The sequence below is a fragment of the Phodopus roborovskii genome, unplaced genomic scaffold (assembly GCF_943737965.1).
Source record: "Phodopus roborovskii unplaced genomic scaffold, PHOROB, whole genome shotgun sequence".
In the NCBI taxonomy this organism is placed as follows: domain Eukaryota; kingdom Metazoa; phylum Chordata; class Mammalia; order Rodentia; family Cricetidae; genus Phodopus; species Phodopus roborovskii.
This window is the reverse complement of record NW_026126447.1, coordinates 19,212,843-19,234,381: the sequence shown is the minus strand read 5'-3', so window position 1 is coordinate 19,234,381 and position 21,539 is coordinate 19,212,843. Positions and strand designations below refer to the sequence as shown.

General features: G+C 42.4%; 1 protein-coding gene across 1 annotated transcript in view; it reads right to left on the bottom strand.

Annotated features, from left to right (window-relative positions):
• Positions 1-4,383: 4,383 nt before the first annotated feature.
• The window catches only part of Sh3gl2 (SH3 domain containing GRB2 like 2, endophilin A1), a 171,621-nt gene continuing 154,465 nt past the window's right edge, over positions 4,384-21,539 (bottom strand). Inside the window, exons 4-9 of the mRNA XM_051188131.1 lie at positions 14,814-14,957; positions 13,797-13,930; positions 12,117-12,275; positions 10,024-10,127; positions 8,161-8,291; positions 4,384-6,066 (exon numbers count right to left, since the gene is read on the bottom strand). Coding sequence (XP_051044088.1) covers positions 5,867-6,066; positions 8,161-8,291; positions 10,024-10,127; positions 12,117-12,275; positions 13,797-13,930; positions 14,814-14,957 — 872 coding nt within the window. The 3' untranslated portion in view covers positions 4,384-5,866. The remainder of the gene's footprint in view (positions 6,067-8,160; positions 8,292-10,023; positions 10,128-12,116; positions 12,276-13,796; positions 13,931-14,813; positions 14,958-21,539) is intronic.

Here is a 21,539-nt window from a genome sequence, read left to right as displayed (position 1 = left end):
ACCAAAATCAACTTCATCCTATAGCCTGTTCTTCATCATCCAGGGAAATCAAGGCAGGAACTCAAGGCAGGAGCCTATAGGCAGGAACTGAGGAAGGAGTGTTCTTTAATGGGTTTCTCAGCTCTCTTTGTGATGTACCCCAAGACCACCTGTTAGGGGAGGTACCACCTACAATAGGGCCCGCCCACATTTATCACTAATTAAGAAAATGACCACCCTGGCTTCCAGGCCAATCTTATGGGGGCATTTTCTTAATTGATTTTCCCCTTCCCAAATGACTGTAGCTAATATCCAGTTGGCATAAAAACTAGGCAGGACAGTGATTGACTCAGACTTTCTTGGGTAACACCAAAGCTGCTGACAGAGTGGGGCTAAAGTGGGATTGTCAGACCTGCAAAACTTGCCTGCATTTCCCCCAGCCTTCTGAAGGTTTTGGTTGATGTGTGAGCACAAAGGAAAATGTAACTGGGAAATAATGGAACATTGTGTTTTGTTTTCTCATCATTTGCCACTGACTCACAGTGATATTACTGTTTGGTGCAGTAAGTTAGTTCCCCTCTGGGCTACAAAATTACTCCAGAGGGCCTTCCCCCAGCTTCTGAACCCCTGGTGTGTGTGGCCATGCACTCTCCCTGCCGACATTTGGATTTGTCACTGTATGGTGCTGCTGGTGGCTCTTTGCTACTGGTAGATATTTTCAGCTAACTTCATGTCTGAAAAATTGTCAAGAGTTTGTAAGATACCACACAGTTAATTAAAGGCAGGCAAAATCATATTAAGTTTTGATCAACTTTGATCAAGATGAAAGCTCCTATAAGAGACTGTTATAGTAATGTTGCCAGTTTCCCTCCCAACATTAAGCCTGGGTCATTTTGTTCGGCAATTTGAATTATTAACTTTCTCTTCTTCCATGTGTGGTAAATAGTATTTTTATATTCTTAGCCTCCCTACAAAATTATTTTCAAAGGTTCATTGCAAAACCAATTTACACCTTTTGGCAGTAGTTGGACATATGCTGTGGTCCACACTTTGATACTGTAAAATTAGGAAGGTACTCACATCTTCACATCCCTGTTGTCTCCTGACCAAAGAATTAACCTGTAAATCTTGTACAAAACCATGTGCCAATATTGCCCTCAGAGATGAAAATATTTACGAAGATCTATCGTAATTTGTTCACTCTATGGTTTTCCAGTGTGATGGAATGTTTTTCAGAATATAATAAGTAGAAACATTTGAATAATTACTTCCAAAATTAAAAATAGGAACATTGCCTTTTCCTAGTAGCTCTAAGACAATACATTTACATGGGTGCATATGAAGGTGTTACTGTGATTTGGAGGGGCAGGTTATGGAAGTGGTATAACTTGAAACAAGTTTTCCTATATGTGCCATAAATCAAGTGTAAACTACAGTGTGTTATCTATAACCTATATTTAAATCAATTAATATGTTATAATTGCCATTTTCTGCAACGTTTGTGTGTGCAGGTGTGATGGCACCCCAAAGGTGTCATTCTTTGGACATCATCTTCCTTCGTGTTTGTTGGGTGGGACCACACATATGAACGTGTGCAGACATTCATATAGAGACCAGAGGTAGCTTCAGAGGTTGCTCCTCAAAAATTATCCACCTTATTTTTTGAGATGGGTCTCTCACTGGCTGACTAGTCAGCTCCAAGAATCTGTCTATCTTCACTCTCCACCTCCCTAGTGGAGGTGGAATCCCTTGGGATTCCAAGCATGCCCCACCACACAGACATCTTACCTGGGTGCTAAAAGTACCCAGGTCTTCATGTTTACATAACAAACCTTTATCAACTGAGCTTTCTCTCCAGACATATTACCTTTCCTATAAATGTATAAACTGAATATTTTAAGCTAAGTTCAGATTCCAAGCACCCATGTAAAAGAGGCAGGCACTGTGGCACAAAGTCTCAGTGTTGGGGGAGGTGGAGACAGGAAGATTCCTAGAACTCCCTTAGTCAGTCAGTTGGCCAGTCTAGCCAAAATGATGAGTTCTGGGCAGTGAGATATGCCATCTTTAAAAAATCAAGGGGAAAGCAGCTAAGGAAGAAACCCAGTACAGCCCTCTAGTTTTTACACCTTCACACACACATGAATGTGGAGACATATATACCCCACAAATAGATAAACAAATAAAAGGCCCCTGACTCATCACATGTGTTTGGTTTCTGGCCTTCTGATCTAGAAGGACCTGCTCTAGGTCAGACACCCTCCATGTAGCAAGGAACCAATCAGAAGTTAGCTGGCGGGACTCTGGATGTGCTTTGCGGCTCTGGGCATGCTTTATGGTAAAAGTGGCATAACAGTGATGTACAGAGCATAGCAACTGCCCTGGGAGGACCTATAGGCCATAACAACCAGTTGAGCAATCAATGTCCAAGTCCGGAAGCGCACCTATCCTGAGACTGTTGCATACACCTAGACATTCCTCTTGCTTCTCCCAATAAGGCCCCCACCTTGAGGCTCCTCCAGGTCCTTCTCATGCCAGCCATAGTGTTGAAAGGACGAAGGGCCTGAGTTAATACAGTTAACTCATTAATAATAAAACACACTTTGCTTTTGCATTGGAATGGGTCTCTTGGTGATTTTGGGGTTCAGAATTTGGGTATGACATATTGAGGGTTAGAGGATTAAGTGGTGCCGGGAACAGGGGAATGACCCTGCATGAGTGGACAATGATATTCCCAGAAGGCATGGGTTATTAAATGAAAACTGCAGTACAGGGCATAGGATAGCGTCATACAAGGTATTAGTCAGGAAGGACCAAGAGATCTCCAAAACAACTCAAGCTATTTATTGCCCTTAGTTGCTCACCATAGATTCATGGTAAGACTTTATTGCTGAAGACACAATACATTTTTTGGCTTGCATAACCTAGAAAAATTAATCTCAAACTGGCATTCAGAGAGCCTCCCTACCAGCTGGCTTTCATGGTGTCATAATGTCCTATTCAGACTTCCAGAAGTAAAAGGACATCAATGACTTTTTGCAGTACTGGACCCAGCATGATGCAATACCAATCTATAGGCAAGATGTGGCTACTGGAGCAATAGTGGTACCAATGTCACTGGGTAACTTCCCACTTTCTAATTAGATCTGAGGCCTTTTCAAAAATGTCTGACAGACTACAGCCAGGATTTCTGAATCTTCTTCAAATCCCCCATGACAGCGCCCCTTACCAGCAGGAAGTAGTTTGGAAAGAACAACGCCCAAATTCCCAAATATTGTCTATAAATGTTTGTTTTCATTTAAATGGACTTGGTTATATAAAAAACAAACAAACAAACAAACAAAAAAGAATGCATCAATTGTAGTTAGGCTTCTCTAGGGGTTCTAGAATGATTAGAAAAAACAAAAACAAAAAACCCATGGCTGCCTGCTGAGGTAGCGTGACGTAAGTTAGAACCTTTTATTGTTGCTTTGCTCAATGGTCAGACTGTCAAAATGTCTTCTAAATATTTACCTTTATACCTATAGACCCGGGCTGCAGTTGACTGTAGTCAACAGAGAGACCATAAATGACCAAAGTTCTAAGAATGAAAGACCATGTACTTATCCCTAAGTGTGGCATATATTTACCATACCTGCCACCAAGTCATGGAAGTGGAGCCAGATAGAATCCAGGAGCCAAAAGATGTGGGGGAGAGCCGTGAGATGCATGATATGATCGCCTCCACCATGAACTCACTACAGCTGTGTTAACCTGCATAAGACCTACACAAGTCAAGTCAGACAAAATTCTGCATAGGTGGGGTAGCAATCTCCAGGCCCCACCTTCGAATGAGGAGCTATTCGTGGTAGGCATCACTTAGAAAGAAAGAATGCTCTTTTGAAATTTTGGCCACTGGTAGGTTTCCCATGCTCCAGTGCATGGCCCCACACCCACACGCATGGTCAACGCTAACTGGACTTAAAGACTTAAAGTTGGTCAAAATGTCTTTTTGGGGGGGGCACTTGAGGAGTTAAAGGAGGAAATAAGAGATAGAAGCAATATTTTTTCATATACATATATGAAAGTAAAATAAGAATTAAAAAAGCCAAAAGTCTGGCTGACATATTTTATTTCCCCCTTTTAACAATGTCTTCTCCTGTAAATGTCACCATTTGTTAAATCACATAACTTTCTTCTCTTACTTACCCTCTCCCCCAAGTTTTTCTCCTTCCTGGAATTACTGCTGCCAGGGCCTAAACTGGCTCACCTTTTGACTCTGGGACTTCTTCCTCCTGTATACAAGCTGAAGTGAGGTTGGGGCCAGGTCTGGATTGGCAGCATTCAAAGGCAATGGAGATGAAAGGAGTCTTAGTCCACCCAGTCAGACCAAGGAACTGACAAATAAGGACGAGGCAGAGCCCTCTGTTTTATCTTCAGCAATATTTATTGGAAACAGCAATGCTTCCCATGGTGAGTTTATACATTAAGCAGGAAGATTTGCCTTTCACTCCACGTGATCCACGACTGCAAGTGGCATATCGGAAGCAGCACATTAAAACCTCTGAAATAGCCTGTACAGCTATATAAATAGAACTCTGGGTGCCTAACAGGTCTTCCATGACTGAAGGGGAAGAAATAAGAAACAAAGAACCAAAAGATATCAACACTGATCAGCTTGCACAGCACTATACACACAAAATGACGCTGTGACAGATGGGTTAAAGTAGTGACGAAAGCGGGAAAGGGTTTTTATATGCAGCCACATACTTAAACTGCTAAGCACAAAAATCATCTTTATTTGGTCCTCATTGAGGGCAGAATATACACAAATGATGTTCAAGGAACACAAACAAGATAAAAGTGGGAAGGAGCAACGGTCACTATGTCTTGTTCTATGGAGATGTGGGAAATGCTTACTAGTGTATCTCTCCTATGGTTTTGTGGCAAAGGGACTCAGGAAATGGACTGATTCCTGGGTAAATAAACAGAGAAGGGAAGACAGCTGTTCCCCCTTCCTGTGTCCTTCATAAATGGGCTACACATATATACACAGCTTCTGTACAGCAAGGAATCTGAGCTTGGAGACCAGAGTCTTCCCAATTCATCCTGGAGAATTTTCATTTTTTCAGACAATATACAGAATGCTCACCAACTCACTCAGAAATAAATGGGAACCCCCCATCCAAATGCTTTAACAGCAGGGAGGGAAGAAAACTGGCATGTCTTATAAGTAAGAGATAGATGATAGATAGACAGATGATAGATAGATAGATAGATAGATAGGTGGTAGATAGAAGATAGATGTGATAGATGGAGAGATAGATAGATATAGACAGACAGATATAGATAGATAGACAGATAGATAGATGAGAACAAAAGTGCTTTAGAAAATTAATACTTCTGCTGATGACATCAAAAGCCCAAGTTGTTTACGCCAGCAGACAATTTGCTGGTGGGGGATGTTTCGCCAACAATTCTGTGACTCACATATTTAGGAAGGGAAAGTGCAATAGAAAGTACTTTCTGTAAGTGGAGAATTTGAGACCTTGAGATGATGGCCCCTGGGTGAGAGACAATATCTTCTGTGAGGAGAGTTTTTCTGTGATGTGGCTCACAGGTATATTATCAGAAACCACACCCTCCTGAGAACTGTGTGAAGAGCAGTTCTGTGACCACTGGCTAATCTCAGATGGTGTTTTAAAGCATGTACCAGGCCAACGGGCCTTGGAAGATACCGTCTATCACCGGGTGAACTGTAGGAGCACACAGGTCAACCTGGGACATGTGTGGGCTTGATGACTCATCCACTGCGGCCTGCATTCATGATGTGTTGGAAGCAGCATTACCAAAGCAGTGGTTAAACTTAACTATCTGGGTCAGAAGGAGGTGAGCCAGCCAGCAGGAGATCCTAATGGGGCAGAGCAACCAGAATTTCTACATAGTTGATGGGGAAAAAGCCAGACTGGCCATGAAGCATCCCCTCATACCAGTTCTCATCAATTTGATTAGTGAGTGTGATGATATCACCCTCTTTAAAACCCAGTTCCCCTTCATTTTCAGGTTCAAAGTCATACAGGGCACGGCAGCAGGGCTGATCCATCTGGGCACCTGAGAATCACAGGCAGAGAGAACAAAACAAAACAAAAACAAAAACAAAAACAAAACAGAGGGTATTTAACCAGCATCACTTACTGCCTGCCCCACCCACCAGCTTTCTGGTCCCCTTTCCCAGTCACTCATCTCCCCTCTGATCTTCATCTTCCTTCAGCATCCACTACAAGGCACCTTTGTCTCTACCAGTTTTTCAATGTTCCGTTACAGTTTTAAGAGTCGTTGAACATTCTTGGTTGACATTTCCAGTATGAAAAAATGGTTACTTGTATGTTTGTGGTAATCACAACAGAGTTCATTAGGTTTATCTTCCTGACAATGCTGAGACACGGGAAACCGATGTCTTAGGAGTTAATTATTAAATTAAGGTTAATTCCAGACATGGCCAAATCCATTCATCTTAGTAATTTTAAATATCTTCACATTCAAAATAGTCTAATTAGTTACACAGAAAATACTGTAAAACCTCAGAATCTTAAGTCAGTTCTCACTCTTCAACAGCAGCAGATCCTTGAGAACTGCTCTAACAACATAAAGCACTAGGCCGGGGTTTTTCTCTGTGTGACCTGGCTCAAACATATTTTGCTTTTTCATCCAAAATTATAGTTAACAGAATTTTCTTTAAATTATTGTGTCATCAAATGATAATCATTTTAAAAATCACAGTCTCTATTTGGTAAACTTGTATGTAATATACATACATGAGTACTGGGTAAAAAAAACCACAGCCTACAATAATAATGTAATGCATATTGCATGAATTAATAAAAATGGACTGTATATTAAAAAGGGATCTATTTTCAATGAGTAAACATATTAATACAGCATACACATAAACACAAATATAAAAGTGCTTATGGGCCCCACACTGGCTAGATGATTTAAAAGGGAAACAGTATAATTAATTTTTTTTTATTTAGAGAAGTCACCAAATGGAAATTTTAATGTATGTCTTTTTCTGGGCAAGGAGAAGTGCAGTCATAGATAATTCACTTGATGAACTTCAGGGCCACTGTGGCCTGGGCCCCACACTGGGCAACACTGGGCAGTCTGAGCTGTCAACAGAGGCTCAGACTTCACCCTCTTCCTCATACCATGACAGCATGTTTAAAGAGTTCTCTGTTGCAGTAACTCAGTCACTTGAGGTACAGGAGAACGGGATAAAGCTGCTTATCCTTAACAACTGCATCCAGTGTTAGGTGGATTCCTTCTTTTTAAACCTAGACAGTTTCACAGTTGGAAATGCCTGGAGCGAACCTGAGTCTGATTTGTATGTGGGTAGTTGAGAATGATTATGGCAATGGAAAGACTGAACTAGTGGATACAATCAATATGCCTGAGGGGGGGAAAATGGTAGCTGTCATCATGCTGACCACAGTTCACGAAATGATGAACGGGTTTACTGTACAGCGTAAAAAGAAAACATAGCAGGTGCTGAGGGTTGCAGATATAATCAAACATATGCTTCCTGGAGCTGCTGTCTGTGGGTGATAGGGGGTGTATGTGTGCACACACAGCCCAGAGGCATTCGGTTCCACCTCAGCCGACTCACAGCAGAAGGAAAAGGTGGGAGAAATTACAGTGTGATTTACAATCTCAGAGGAGGGTGAAGAACAGTGTTTTCTAGGCAGTGGTGGCACACGCCTTTAATCCCAGCACTCAGGAAGTGAGACAGGTGGATCTCTGTGAGTTGGAGGCCAGAATGATCTATAACGTGAATTCCAGGACAGCCAAGGCTACAGAGAGAAACCTTGTTTCTAAAAACCGTAAAAGAAAAAAAAAAAAAAAAACAGGAAAAAAAAAGAGATAGATGGACTAAGTGCAGTGGGAGATCCTTAGAGCTTAGTGAACTAGAGCGTGAGAGGAAACGTGAAGCAGAGAAAGTTTCAGAGAGAAGGAAAAAACAGTGGGATGATGTGGCAAGGGCAAAAGTGTCCATGAGAAGAGCTCCTACCTGACGATGCTCTCATGAGGAGCAGATTGCTGTGCAGTTCACGAGCAGGGGAAACAGAATGCTCTGAATGTTCTCAGCATGGTCTACGCGTGTGCCCAAGTCCCAGGAAAAGGGATTTGTAGCCTCCAGCTGCTTACCTCCAGGTTTGGGTGTGCCTGTGTGGGAGAGACCCCCGTTGGGCTGAGTACTGTCTCCAGTGGCAAACTCTAGACTCATTCGTGGTTTTGGCTGATACTCCCTTCTTGGCTGAGATGAAGCTTGTCTTATTCTGTATCACAAAGAAAAGAGGTGATGGAGAATGATATAGCTAATTAAAAAGTGACTAGAAAGGCAGCAAAACCCAGGACCTGTTTGGCTCACTTAGAAACCTGTTATGACCTAGTGGAAAATGTACTAAGAAGCAAGCCCTGGCCTTCCACATGCATGCAATGTGTTCTTGGGGAAGTGTCTCTTTCATCTTGGCCTCACTGTCTTCATCCTTTCTCTCAATCTCCCACTTCTGCATTCAGAGTAATTGAAGCTAATATGCCAGGAACATAAAAGTACACAATACACAGTTGTTGCTCTAAAGCAGCTTGTGCTGTACGGGGGAGAGCAGGCATCGCTGACCACTATAAATAGCAGTGTAACACAGATTCCCACAAAGAGCTCAAGTACATGGGGCAGAGGTTAGAGGCCTGGAGAGTTCACTTATCTGTAAGAAGTTGATGATTTAAGGAAGGAGATCACAGGTCTACAAGAGAACATGTGAGAGAAAGCTATTTTGTGCAGAACATGAGAAGTTTTGGAGGTAGAGCAAGGGAGATGGCCAGGAGCAAATGAGAATGAGCAGACGGAGGTCAGAATGGGGAAGGAATGAAGAAAACAGGAAAAAGGAAGGCCTGACAATGGATTCTACCCATCACTAATCTTCTCCAGTTTTAGGGATTTATTAAGGCAAGTGTATTTTACTTTAAGGTGAGAAAGATTAGGTGTATTACAGTTCTAGAATTGTACTGATTTCAAACATGTTTGCAATGAAAAAAAAAGGGGGGGACGCATTCCCTTCATTTTCAACAGATGTGAGAGAGGCTTACAGTGTTGCTGTTGTGCTCTGATGTGTTGATTTTAAGCCTTTTCATTATAGACCCTTCTGTATTAGACACACTTCCACAAGGGTGCACCAAAGACTCATGCAAAAAAAAAAAAAAAAAAAAAAAAAACCAACTGAAGAAGAAAGCTTCTAAGGTGAAGCAAAGATCAGCCAGAGAAAAAACAATGGAAAACAGGTGACATTTCCAGGCTGCAGCATGTTACAGGAGCCTACACTGGACATTCTCCCACTGATCACCCAGAAGAGTTTACTGTGGACATGATCTTAAAAATAAAGGCTGCTATGTAATTCTCTATATTCTTATTTATCAAAACAATCCTCCTTTATCTAGCTAAAGAAAGCAAGAATAACAGTAAGGTCCCTGGTTAATAATAAGGTTTAAGGAGACTGAACAGGCACACGGAAGCTGAAAGTGGACAGCTGTGTTATCATTCAAGGAAACACAAGACTGAAAAGACATAGGCTTCCAAACAGGTTAGGCTTGACTGTGTGCACCACCTGCACCACTGTGTGAGACCCTTGGCCATTGCATCGTCTCTTTGAGCCTTACAGTGTTGCTCATCTATTTGGTCCACAGAGCTCTTTCAAAGTGTTCATATGCATGGGAGCCATACAGAATAACTGACCAGCAAATCACAGACATCATCATCAACAGAATTTGTGTGTTACATCCATGGCAGCAAATATGAACGATTTATACATCAGCATCTCACAAACACAGGATTAGAGTCAGAAGGAAGTAACACAAGACACGGTGCAAACTAAAATCAAGCAGTTGGTCCTCGAGGTGCCTGTGCTGGGTTAGCTGAGGCATGGGCAGAAGCTCATCTCCAAATGTAATCTTTTATTTCAGTTTCTTTGCACATCCTTTTCTAGCAGGTAAGAAACCTAGGGAAGTGTAACTTACCTTTCCTCCAGCCTGACAGTGACTTGCTGCAGGATCTGTACTGCTTGTTTGTGGTATTCCAGCTGGGCTTGCACGAGTGCAGAGAGCTGGCTCACCTGTTCAATCTGTAGAAGGATGAGGAGACCACCCTTCTGTTACCAATGTCTTGAAGCATTGTACAACATACACCCCAGCTATTTGGGATCCCAATGGCTGTGCAACCTACCATGAACACACACATAGTTCTACAGGTTATAAGTTGACTTGAGATATGAGACCATTCTTATGCTTAGGACCCAGCAAGCAGTACATCAGGAGAAACAAGGAGTATCCTTAAGAAGGTCTCATTGCTTTCATTAAACAGTTTTCTGCTTAACTATACGCTTTCGGAATAGGTTGTAGCTTCTTTTATTGCTGTCCTATAGAGAAAAGATTCAGTGACTAGAGGAATCTTTGCTCCTTGCCTGCAAGAGCCAACATGAAAGTCAAGCATCATTTTACATTCTAATAACTGCTGATAATGAAAAATAGAAAAATTGATTTCTCACTTCAGGTACCGTGAGATGGAATAAATCTGTTAACCTCTTTGCCTGATCCAAGTGGGATTTAAAGTTAATTATCTAATTTTCTAAGCAGCCTTACTTTTGTGTGTCTTGTGCTGTGAATTCGCTGAGTAGTAGCTTCCAAGACAAGAATGGCAATGAATGCTGTCCTATGAGTTGGAGAGTATAGGAGGAGGGACCATGGTACAGGGACACACACTGATCAAGTTTCTTACAGGATTGCACTTGAGTGATTATAAGGACAAAAGTTTTCTATAGACAAACCTACACTGTCTCTGGAAGATGAGACTACACATGTTCAACATGCCTTCCCTGCCTCTTAGGAGGTAAGTCGATAAGGTAATGTGGTGGATAAGTTTGGACGACAACATGTCTAATTTCAAGGATTTTCAAAAAGCAAGCAAAGCATGCTCCTCGGAAAAGTCTTCGTAGATGCTTGCCAAACGAGATTTGCATTTGAAACAGAGGACTAACCAAGGATGAGCTGTGCATATCTAACATGGTACACCCTGCCCAGGCATTGAAGGTCCAAATAAAGCACATGGCAAATGGCTCCTGTCTCCTGGGGCCAGCGATTCTGCTTCTCTTGCCTTTGGACATCAGAGCTTCCAGCTCTCCATCCTTAGGACTTGTTCTCCATCTCTGCTAGGTTCTCTAGCCTCTGGTTACAGAATAAATAATCCCATCAGCACCATTCATTCTTAGGCCTTTAGAATTAGTTTGAGCCATGTCTACAGCTTCTCTGGTTCACCAAATTTCAGGAGGTATATGTGGGACATCTAAGCCTCAATTATTTCCCTAATAGGTAATTTCCCTTTCCCAATGATCTCCAGCTAAGCGTACTATATGTACACTACCTATGTCTATATCCTTGTGGTTTGTTTCACCAATGCAAGTGATGAGTATGTAAAATCCTGCAAACATTGTGGCCAAATTGATGGGTTTGGAAGGTGGATATGAGCCACAACAAGAAAGCTGGCTTTTCAGATCCCTACGTGTGTGAAATAAGGATGAGAGGACTGTTCTGGTGCCTTGACAGCCACAACAGAATTTAATGCCCAAAGCTAGGAGCGATAATGTAACACCTTGGAGCTGCGGAAATAATTCTAAAAGATCCCAACAATGCCCTGAACATAGAACCAATGCTATAATAATCAATCTCATTTTGTATTATTTTCAATGAAAATACCAACCTCACTTCCACATTCTGACCATCTTATAATTTTGTATATGTACTTTAGTTGTCATTCTTAACCATAGATCAGTATGCTCTATATTTAAACTGTAGTTTGTAAGACTCTGGATTTATACCTGGTTTATCCCAAGCATTCTTTGTCTCTGCACTATTGGCAATCGTATAAAATTCATCAATATACAAAGTTGTATGTCTAGTTTATGACAAATTATTCAAATGAAGCAGTCATCTATGTGTTCTCATCACTTCAGAGTATCCAGACAGTATAGCATGCTACACAATGTATCACCTTTCAACACAGCAGTGCTGTGCCTACATGACAAAATCAAATGAAAACCCAGAGGAGATTAGCTTACATCCATCTCCAAGAGATTGAACATGCTCGACTCGGCGATTTCTTTAGATTCATCAAATTTCTCCAGCGCTTGGCGAAGTTCTTCGTCTGGAATCTTGCCTTGTCGTTTCTTCTTATAATCAAAGTCGAGGCGCCTGCCTTCCAACTTTTTCAGGTGATGCTGAAAAAGCCAAGGGCAATAATATGCTTCAAAAGGGCAATATTATGCAAAGGGCCTGCTTGTACCTCATTTCCCTGACATTCTTAGTATCCTCCAAAATGAGACCCACTCTGTTTGAAATGGCTTGTCACCAGAGAAACAGACACATGCATCAGCAAAGATAATGTTTCAGAGAGCTCACTGTGCAGTGACACCTTTACAAATAATTCAGAATGAGAAATAAACCACGGAGAAATTTGATTTGGCATTTGAAGCCTAAGCCAAGTTAAACTATGCTTCTTTCATTAAATGACAAGAAGGAAATGTGAGTGTGTATCCATCCTTCACACACCCCTCCTCAAGCAAAGGATACACACAAGATCCCACAGGTCATCTTCCTCAAGAGAAATGGAATCTCAGAAGACAGCAGAGGAAAGCCCCTTTCTCTGAGTTCAAGGTAGAAGAAATGAAGTTCTTCTTTTTTGACTAATCTAGTTTACCAGAATCACCTAATATGTCTGTTAAGAATGCAGATCCGTGACTACCTTCGTCAGAATAGTGAGGGCTGAGCCTAGTAATCTACATCTCAACGTGTGCTCCATTTGACAGAGGAGGCTTTTAGGGGGCAGATGACTTAGCTTAAAACCTCTCCATGGACAGGTGACACAAGTCAGTCATGAAGCAAACTGCAAGGGACCTTGGAAGAGATTTCATCAAATGTCCCTCAAGCCACCTTCGATCCTTCCCAGCATTATCTGCAACAAGGCTTCCAACCTCTCTAGGGACTAGAATAAGGAGGTTTGGTTTTGTGTTTTTCTCCCTTGAAGATCAATAGCATTTCCCTGTTACAGCTGTAGTATTCCGTGACTAATAGAAAAAAGAATGATTTCCTCTTGTTCCTTAGTATGTATGAATGAGGGAGGAAGACAATGACAGAACAGTCAGGAGTAGTAAAGGCCAGGAGTAGGGGACAGCCAATGTTCTAGAGCCTTCCCCTCTAGTCACATTTCCTACCTTCAACTCATACTCTTATCCTAACTGGGTGCGTTTCCTTTAGGCAAGGGTGTTCTCAAAAAACATTTGAACTCACATCCAGTCAGAGGCAACTAACGCCAGTTGAATTTATCAGCAATAACACAACTGTTCTCTGTGTTTTAGAAAGAGGAGTTATTTCTTCTAATTTCTAACAACAATCATGAAAATATAAAAATGTGCATAAGAGTGATATAGTAGCTACTTATTTTTAGCAAAAGAAAAGTACAACTAATATTTAAGGCTCACATCAGCCCGGCCCATCATTCATGTTAACATATGTACAAATTCCCAGATAAAGGACAGTCTTCTGGAGAAAAAAAAAAAAAGTGTCAAGACTATTTAACAAGGAAGTTAAATCAAGAAGAATCCATATATTGCTTGAGCTGCAACAGTGGATTGAAGAGCCCTTGGTTGTGTGGGCTGCTGGGAAGCCATGTGCATACTGCCGTGTAGCCCAGTAAGCGCTGTCTGAACAAGCACGTATGTGGGAAGACGAACTGCACAGACCTGAATCTCCCTCAGATCCTTGTCATGAAGATTCTGAAGGGGGTCGATGAAATTCTGCTTTACTTCCATGTCCAAGGAGTCCTTCACCTCCGAGAGCTCCCTCATGGCTTCTCCTACCTCACCAAGAGCTGGACCTGAGAGGGGAAAACAAAGATATCACTCCATGATGAACAAAGGCCGGGTGGTTTTGCAATGTCAGCCTTCAAGATGGCAATGTAGGGATTGCCTCCGTCCTACAAAGGCAGCAGAGACAAAGAGAGAGCCCATAGTGCTCTCAAGACAACACCAGTAGCTTTCCTTATTACCACAGACCATTCTGAAAGCCAGGCTCCATATCCCTTTACAGGGAGGACTATTCCTCTTTACCAAGAATGTAACACTTCACTCTGAACAGTATTTTGGAAGGCTCTCAGTCCTCTGTGATAAGTGCTAGTTTTCAGTAATATGAGATCAGTTGCAGCCCATTGCTTTTAGCAGGAGCAGATACCAAGAATGGAGAACTAGGGTCCAGAAAGGTCAGGTATCAAAGGGGAGGGGTAAAAGGCAGAAGGCATTTAGGGTCCTGGGAGACAGAGGATAAGAGAGATGGAATAAATGCTTTTTTTTTTTTTTTTTTTTTTTTTGTCTGGGGATGCAGAGAAGCAGGGACCACATACAAATGAGCAGCAGATTAATCAGAGAAAGCCCAGGTGGTAGGGTGGCAAATCATGCTGATTGTGACTGCTCACTCTGTCTCTAAATCCAACTCCTGCCAGATACACCTGGGAAAGTGCCAAGGCATCTGGGTATGTCTGCCAACACTGTTGTCAAGGCTGGGGGCCCATCAGAGAAAAAGGACAAAAGCCCTTAGACAAATCACTTGAAGCATTAGCATTCCTACGACCACATTTTAGACCCCATGTCTAATATCTACAACTGAGAATTAAAATATAAGTAGTTGACTAGTGATGTCTAGAGTTGCTTTTGAACAGCACTGCAACCTGCATGGACAGCTACAGTGTGACAAAGGCTATTTACCAAAGTTGCAATCATCTCCCAGCTCCCTGCCGAACTTGAGCATGGCCTCTGCCAACAGTGCTTCGGCCTGAGGATAGCCTGGCCCCTTCTCCTGGCCACGGATTTTTGACATGGTGTTGATCATGCTGAGCTTAGCTCTGGAAGCTGAAGACAAAGAGAGAACACCCTTTAGAAGCAAACACTACACAATGGGAAAGGGGGGGACTGGAAAACCAAGCCTCAAACCAGCCTACATGCCCACTCAGCTCCTAAAGCTGCACTTTCATTGAGCTCACAGTCTTTGCATACAATGTGTGGGCAACCAAATATACATCAGCTCTAATCTTTCCCATAGAATTCCACAGCAAGGCAAAACTTAGGTCTTGATGAGGCAATACCATGGGCTTGGATGCTGTCCCCATTTTTCCATTCTACCGGCTGTAGTGACTCTGGGAGCTTAGTTGGCTATAAACAGCATTCTTGAAATGCCTGGACTATCTGCTCATCTCCAAGCTTTATTCCTTTTTCATATCTCAGCTGTGGATTAAGATAAGAAACGGTGGTGAACTCAAGAGGTGTGGGCCTACGCTTCATTTTGATTACAATGTGTATAAAATAAAAATTTTCAAAGTGATTTCTGAACTATGAATAAAATACTACATTCATTAAAATATCTAATTACTTCTCTTAAATATACCAACTCAAGATTGGCTTTGTTTCTCAACGATCTCAATCCCTTTTCTGTCTTTGTTTTCATAGGAAGATGCTTACAAAGTAGCCCCAGTTTTAGTGGAGGGAGTCATGTTAGTAACTTATTAATCAAGACTATGATTTGACTGACTCTAGGTGTTGCACTCATTATCAGAGTTGATTACACATTAACCTAGGGCTGAACTCACAATGATAGCTGCATGAAAACCCTCAAGGAAATCACAGCTGAAAATAAAAGTGCTTTCAGCATTCCGGGACTAGTATTTGATCTAAAACATACAGCTCAAACAGGCTTATAATAAACATTGGGCTTCCAGGGCATAGAGTGGAAATGAGAGAAGTTATCCATATTCACAAAGTGTATAATGAACTGAAGGCAAAGTCAGTTATATGAGCAAGTAGAGTGAAGTGTTTACATGAAATGCCAGGATGGGAGACTACAGTGTGTCACAGAACCAAGGCCCACAGGGTGAGGCACTGCAAGAGCAAATGTCCACAGGGAAGCATCACTGAGCTATGAAACACATGGTTCACAGTGGCAAGGAGCACTAATATCACATGCAAAACTGGTGGTGACCATAAAAAACACATTTTCCTTTTATTTACCTCAAGCTTTTATTACAAGGTATATAATACATGTTAATTTTGAGAGAGTTGAAGTGCTTTGTAATCACCTATTCATTGGAGTAGACCTACAGAGCCTCTTCTACAGGCAGCCAGGACTGAGATGCAGGAGAGAGCTCCTACTGCACAGTGCTCACTGTAAAGCACCAAGTCAGTGAGACTATTGCATCTGTTAAGTACTAAGTCGGACCAGACACTAGATAGCGGGGCATAGAGACGCAACAGCAACAACATACACAAAGGGAAATAGCAGACCCCAGGGAAATAGCAGAAGGAAATAAGGGCAATGGACACCAGAGGACACCATGGTAATAAGGTCCTAACAGACAGCCACACCCCTACAATCATGCCTCATCTCACAGCTTTCTTAAGAACCTCGGATGGTTAAAAGGTCTGTGACCTTGAAAAATATCATCAGACTGCTTAAACTAGCACCCTCCAGTGTTAGCACAATTGTTTCAAAATGCTCTTCTAAAATAGTGATTTAAAAAAGAAACTGACAAAGAACCTAGGAAACAGGAATATTAGACATTCAAAGCCCTATAAGGTTATCTTTGCCTGGTTGCTGCACCAAATTATGTGTAAGGTCTGGAGCCCTAAATCCTTTCTGTCCTAAGCAGACCTGACTCCTCTCCTTCACACTATCTCCCTCTCCTAAGTCTTCCCCTGCCTTCCTCCTAGGTCACTTGCTTGATGAGTAAACAGACTCCTAACACCATTCTCTCCCCTGATCTATGACAGCAAGGCCTGCTGTTACGGTAGGTGTGTATCCACCAGCAAAGGCCAGCATAAAGCAATGTGAGCAGTGTTAGCATATCTGCTGTAGGCATGGCACGACAGACAGCCACCTGCTCACATGTTCTGGCTTCTACGAAGAAGAAGCCTTTTAAGATGTAACAGAGAATGGAAATGAGATTCTGTTTCTCTAGATGGCAGAGAAAAGGTGTGGGAGTCCAGGAGATTTCTTTTAAGAAAAGAATAGCTGACCATACTGAAGGCAGGATTCCACAGTGCTACCTACCGAGAGCACCAATCAACTGGTACAGTTTGAATATGGATTGTGTCCCCCAAATGTTAAGGGTTTGGTTCCTAACATGGTACTACAGCTCTCATTCAATCTCTCTTCTTGTCTGGCTTGATATGGCCATTTGTTCCAATACAGTATCCTACCATGATACCATCCTCTGCTATCTTTACAGGCAACTAACAGAGCCCACGTGTTCATCGACTGAGCTAAACAAAACTGTATTTGCTTTACAGGTGCCCAGTGTCCAGTATATCATTATAATCATGCAAAGCTGGCTAATATATCAGTCTGTGTTTCTATTTTTCACCAAAGAACCTCACAGCCAGGTTGTCGCCTCTGAAGGGTCAGGTGTGTGGCTGTGTCTGCAGAATAAAAAGCCCACTGTAAAAAGTCCACTGAAAACCAGTACAAGGACTAAGGCCCACACAAGGGCCACCAAAGGGCCCACACAGGGAACTGTAGGACCCCGACTTCGGACAGGAAAAGATGGGCTACACACCATACGAGAAACAAGCCGTTAGAAAAAAAAAATGGAGCAATTAATTGAAATTTATTTCAGAAAATAACTTGTAAAGGTACCTTCAATTGTGATGAAACACAAAGGTCCAATAGTGATGTTTTCAAAGGACACCATTAAGGTTACAATTCTTTTTTCTTCCCTGAGCTAACTAAAGAGGCATTGCACTAAAGGAAAGTATAAGTCAAGATGAGGGATAGGGATGAAAACTAGGAGAGAGGAAAGCAGTACAAGGAAACACGACAGCGAAGAGATCTGAAGGAGGCCTGCGTCAGGGACGATGACAGCTGTACAAGGTGGGCACAGGGCACAGTGAAGTGGGCCTGGCTCCCCATGCTCCCCACTGGGACCTAACAAACAGCATGACAAAAACATACCAAGAGAGTCCCAGGGGCAGGCACGATAGTGGGAGGGCAGGCGAGGAACAGTTTTCATCTTTTGAAAGAATTGTCAAGAAAACATCTAAAAGTGGGAAAAGACACAGTCTCAGTGCAGGAGTGTTGATTCATGACTGAAGGTAAAAAAACAAACAAAAAAGGCAGTCAAGAGTCTTAAAATGTTGCTTTTCAGGAGCAGAAATGGAGGAAGGGATTTCAACCCTAGGGGCAGCTGCAGGTTTACTTGTACAATTCTTTGTGTGTAAAGTAATTTTTAAAGAACATGTTCATGAACTATACCCCTTATGAAAGAAGAAATGAACTGAAACTACTTTCCAGCCCCCAGCCTCACCTCCCCCCCCCCCAGGAGAGTTTAGCCATTATCTAGTGAATACGGTGGACAAGTAGAGATCTGACAGGCTTAAGGGCCTTCCAACCGAAAAGTGTGACTATGGCTTGTGTTCACTAGCTTAAAAGGCCAAGGAGAGAGAAGTTAAGGAGGTCTGACAAGAAAATGGAATCAGAAAACAGCATCAAAGGAAAAGACTTGGTGGATCTAAGTGAGGCAACCATCTGGAAAGACATCTACTGGTAGATGCAAGAGCAGAACATGAAATTAGGATGACCACAAGGGTTGTTGCAACCCCCAAAGGCTTTGCTGCTGTGTCGCTGTGTCCCAGCACAGAGAACAGCTTCTCTCCTAACTTAAACTCTCTCTACCTTTTAAAGAATACAAACCTGGGGAGTGTGGCTCCTTACCAGCTCCCAGCATGAGCTCTAAACAGACTCTAGCCTCCTGCTGAGCTTTCTAATTCTGGGCACAGCTGAAGGGAAACCCAGGCTGTGCACTGAGCAATGCGCACTTGGCTGGCCCTGCATGCAGTTCCTGGTCCAAAGCAATGTCCCAGTGAGTCACTGCTCAGCCATCCTAATGCTGCCTGTCTACTGAAGCAGAAACTGGGGGGGAGGGGGGCGGCGCACAAGAGTCACACTTCTGTAGTCTTAAATTCAATTTTTTATTTCTTATTCCAAACAAGCAAACAGGAAGTCAAGTCATTATCAGGTCTTGCCTTCTTTTATGGGAAGCAGTATATCAGATTTGAGTTCTTGCAGACATAGGTAAAAGCCAGGCTGCACGTCTTTCCAGCTATGTATCCTGAAGATCTTATGCAGTGATAAACAATGAAAAGTCTCAGCACAGTCAGGCTGTCTTAGGTGACAGAGCTCGCCCTCCTTTTCTCCCTGGCCAGGCTCTTCTGTTGTGACCGTGTTGCAGTGTTCTCAGGTCACACCAAGACCCTGCAGTCCCTTTTCCTGAACATTTCCACGTGCCAAGTGCCAAGTGAGGATGGGTCCAAAGCAAGGGCTTGCCAAATTTGAGAGGTGAAGACAAGTAGCCACAGGAACTAGGAAGGCAGTCGTTGGTTGGAAGAGAGGTGGGAACAAAGGCATCCATCCTTTCCACTGTGGGTTAAACCTTTTCACTTAAAAGTTTTAAAAGTTTAGGAAAGGCCTCATTTTCTAGTGCGTTCTAGCTTCCCTCTGTGCTCTGAAACAGAGCACAAAGATGGTAGTAGACTCCACCCCCTGCAGTGCTTGGTCTGGCGGGCAGCTGGCTGGAGACCAGGGGCACTGCGGGGGGCCTGGCTGGCATTTCCCTCATGCACATTAGGGTCTGCAGAGCCTCACAGTCTTCAGACTTCCTTCCTAAGCACAAGAGGGTAGACTCCCACCTCCTTCCTGCGTAGTCCACAAGGCAGGCAGTCACTCCATACTTCCCCCAGGAAGCACCATTTACTCCCAGTTCCCTCAACAAAGAGAGTCTCCAAGTTGAATTATGAGACCCAGATCAGCAGAACCAAAACCACAAATAAATTTAAAGTGGTAGCTCAGTAGCTGGATATGCAAGGGCACTTGTTCTCAATCTGTGACCCCATGACAAAATCCTATCTCCAAAAATAGTTACATTATGATTCGTAACAGTAGCAAAACTACAGTTGTGAAGTAGCAACAGAAATAATTTTATGGTTGGAGGTCACCACAAAATGAGGAACTGTATTGAAGGGCCTCAGCATTATGAAGGTTAAGAGCCACTGCCCTAGAGGCTTAACCGAGAGGATGAGGTGAATTGGAGGCCAGCTGACCACACTCAGATATAGGGCAGTCTGGGCACAGAGCAACACCCTATTGCACACATACAAAATTGATCAGTCAATCATTGCAGAGGTCACACTTGACAGATGTATGTTTCTCCTACACAGTAAAGTTGGAATTTTATTGCTAGATTGGTTATTTACCAAAAATACACTACTTTAAATGATTCCCCTGTAATGATATATGACACAGTTTTGCTAAGCACCTATCTACTTCATGAAGGCTACTATGCTAGTGATCTCTCAAGGAGCTGTCATCTATACCATCGGACAGCCCTTCACTGACATGAGGCAGGAAGTGGCCCACACTGTAGGGCATTTATTCCACAGAGAAGAGCACACAGCCCCTAAGACACAAGGCTGGGAGGCTTGTGAAGCAAGTGGTACCTGAACTAGATTTTTGGAAAACGAACTTAAAGGCAGAGTTAGAATATCCATTCTGAGGATCTTCAGAAACAAGCTAAGCCCATGAAACAGATGCCCCAGGAACTCAGGGTGAACAAGCAGAACTCTCAGGCACTGCTCTGGGGAAAGGGCAAATTTGCATAATATTGTGGCAATATTTGCTATGTCTGAACAGAGTTCTATAACTCCACCTCTTCGTACATTTCCCCTAGAAATGTGTCAATGGACAGCACAGATGTACACAGATGTGCCACTCAGTTTTGTTGAGCCATTGCAAAAATCAATTTGGATTTTTCTCAAAAACGTTTAAGACAGAACTACTACATAGCCCATCTGTTTCATTCCTGCACAAAGAACTCCACATCCCAATACAGAGATACTTGCACCCCATGTTTTTTGTGAGATCACAGAACTTTCAGAAAAATGAATGTGTTTAGAACGTATAATACAAGTTAAGGTCACCCAAGTTTTTGAGAGGGAAGCGTGCTGTCCCTGCTATGTAGCTTCTAGCCTATAATACACACATGTATATGAATAAAGACTTCTTGTGTGGATATAGTAGAACATTTAGGAAGGAGATCAAGAAAGAGGAATTAAGAGAAAAATACCTTTAAGTGTGTTCACATATATAGTGTACTCTGTCTAGGTCTTTTGAACACCCCCTCAATGGAAAACACTTTCTCAATGTGAAATTGGGCAATGTCCAACTGTAATTCCATGGGAACTGTTCCCTACCAGGAGATTCAATATGAATTTTTTTGTCCACTATTCCATAGGATGTAGTTTGTTATAAGCACCACTAAACAGTTTGTTTTATTCTTAAAACAGCTTTCACTCATATAATATGAATATTGTTAGACGTATGTTCAAAATACAATTATTGTGAAAACTCTAGTATACTTTGCAATAAGGATATATTGTCCTTGAATCTCA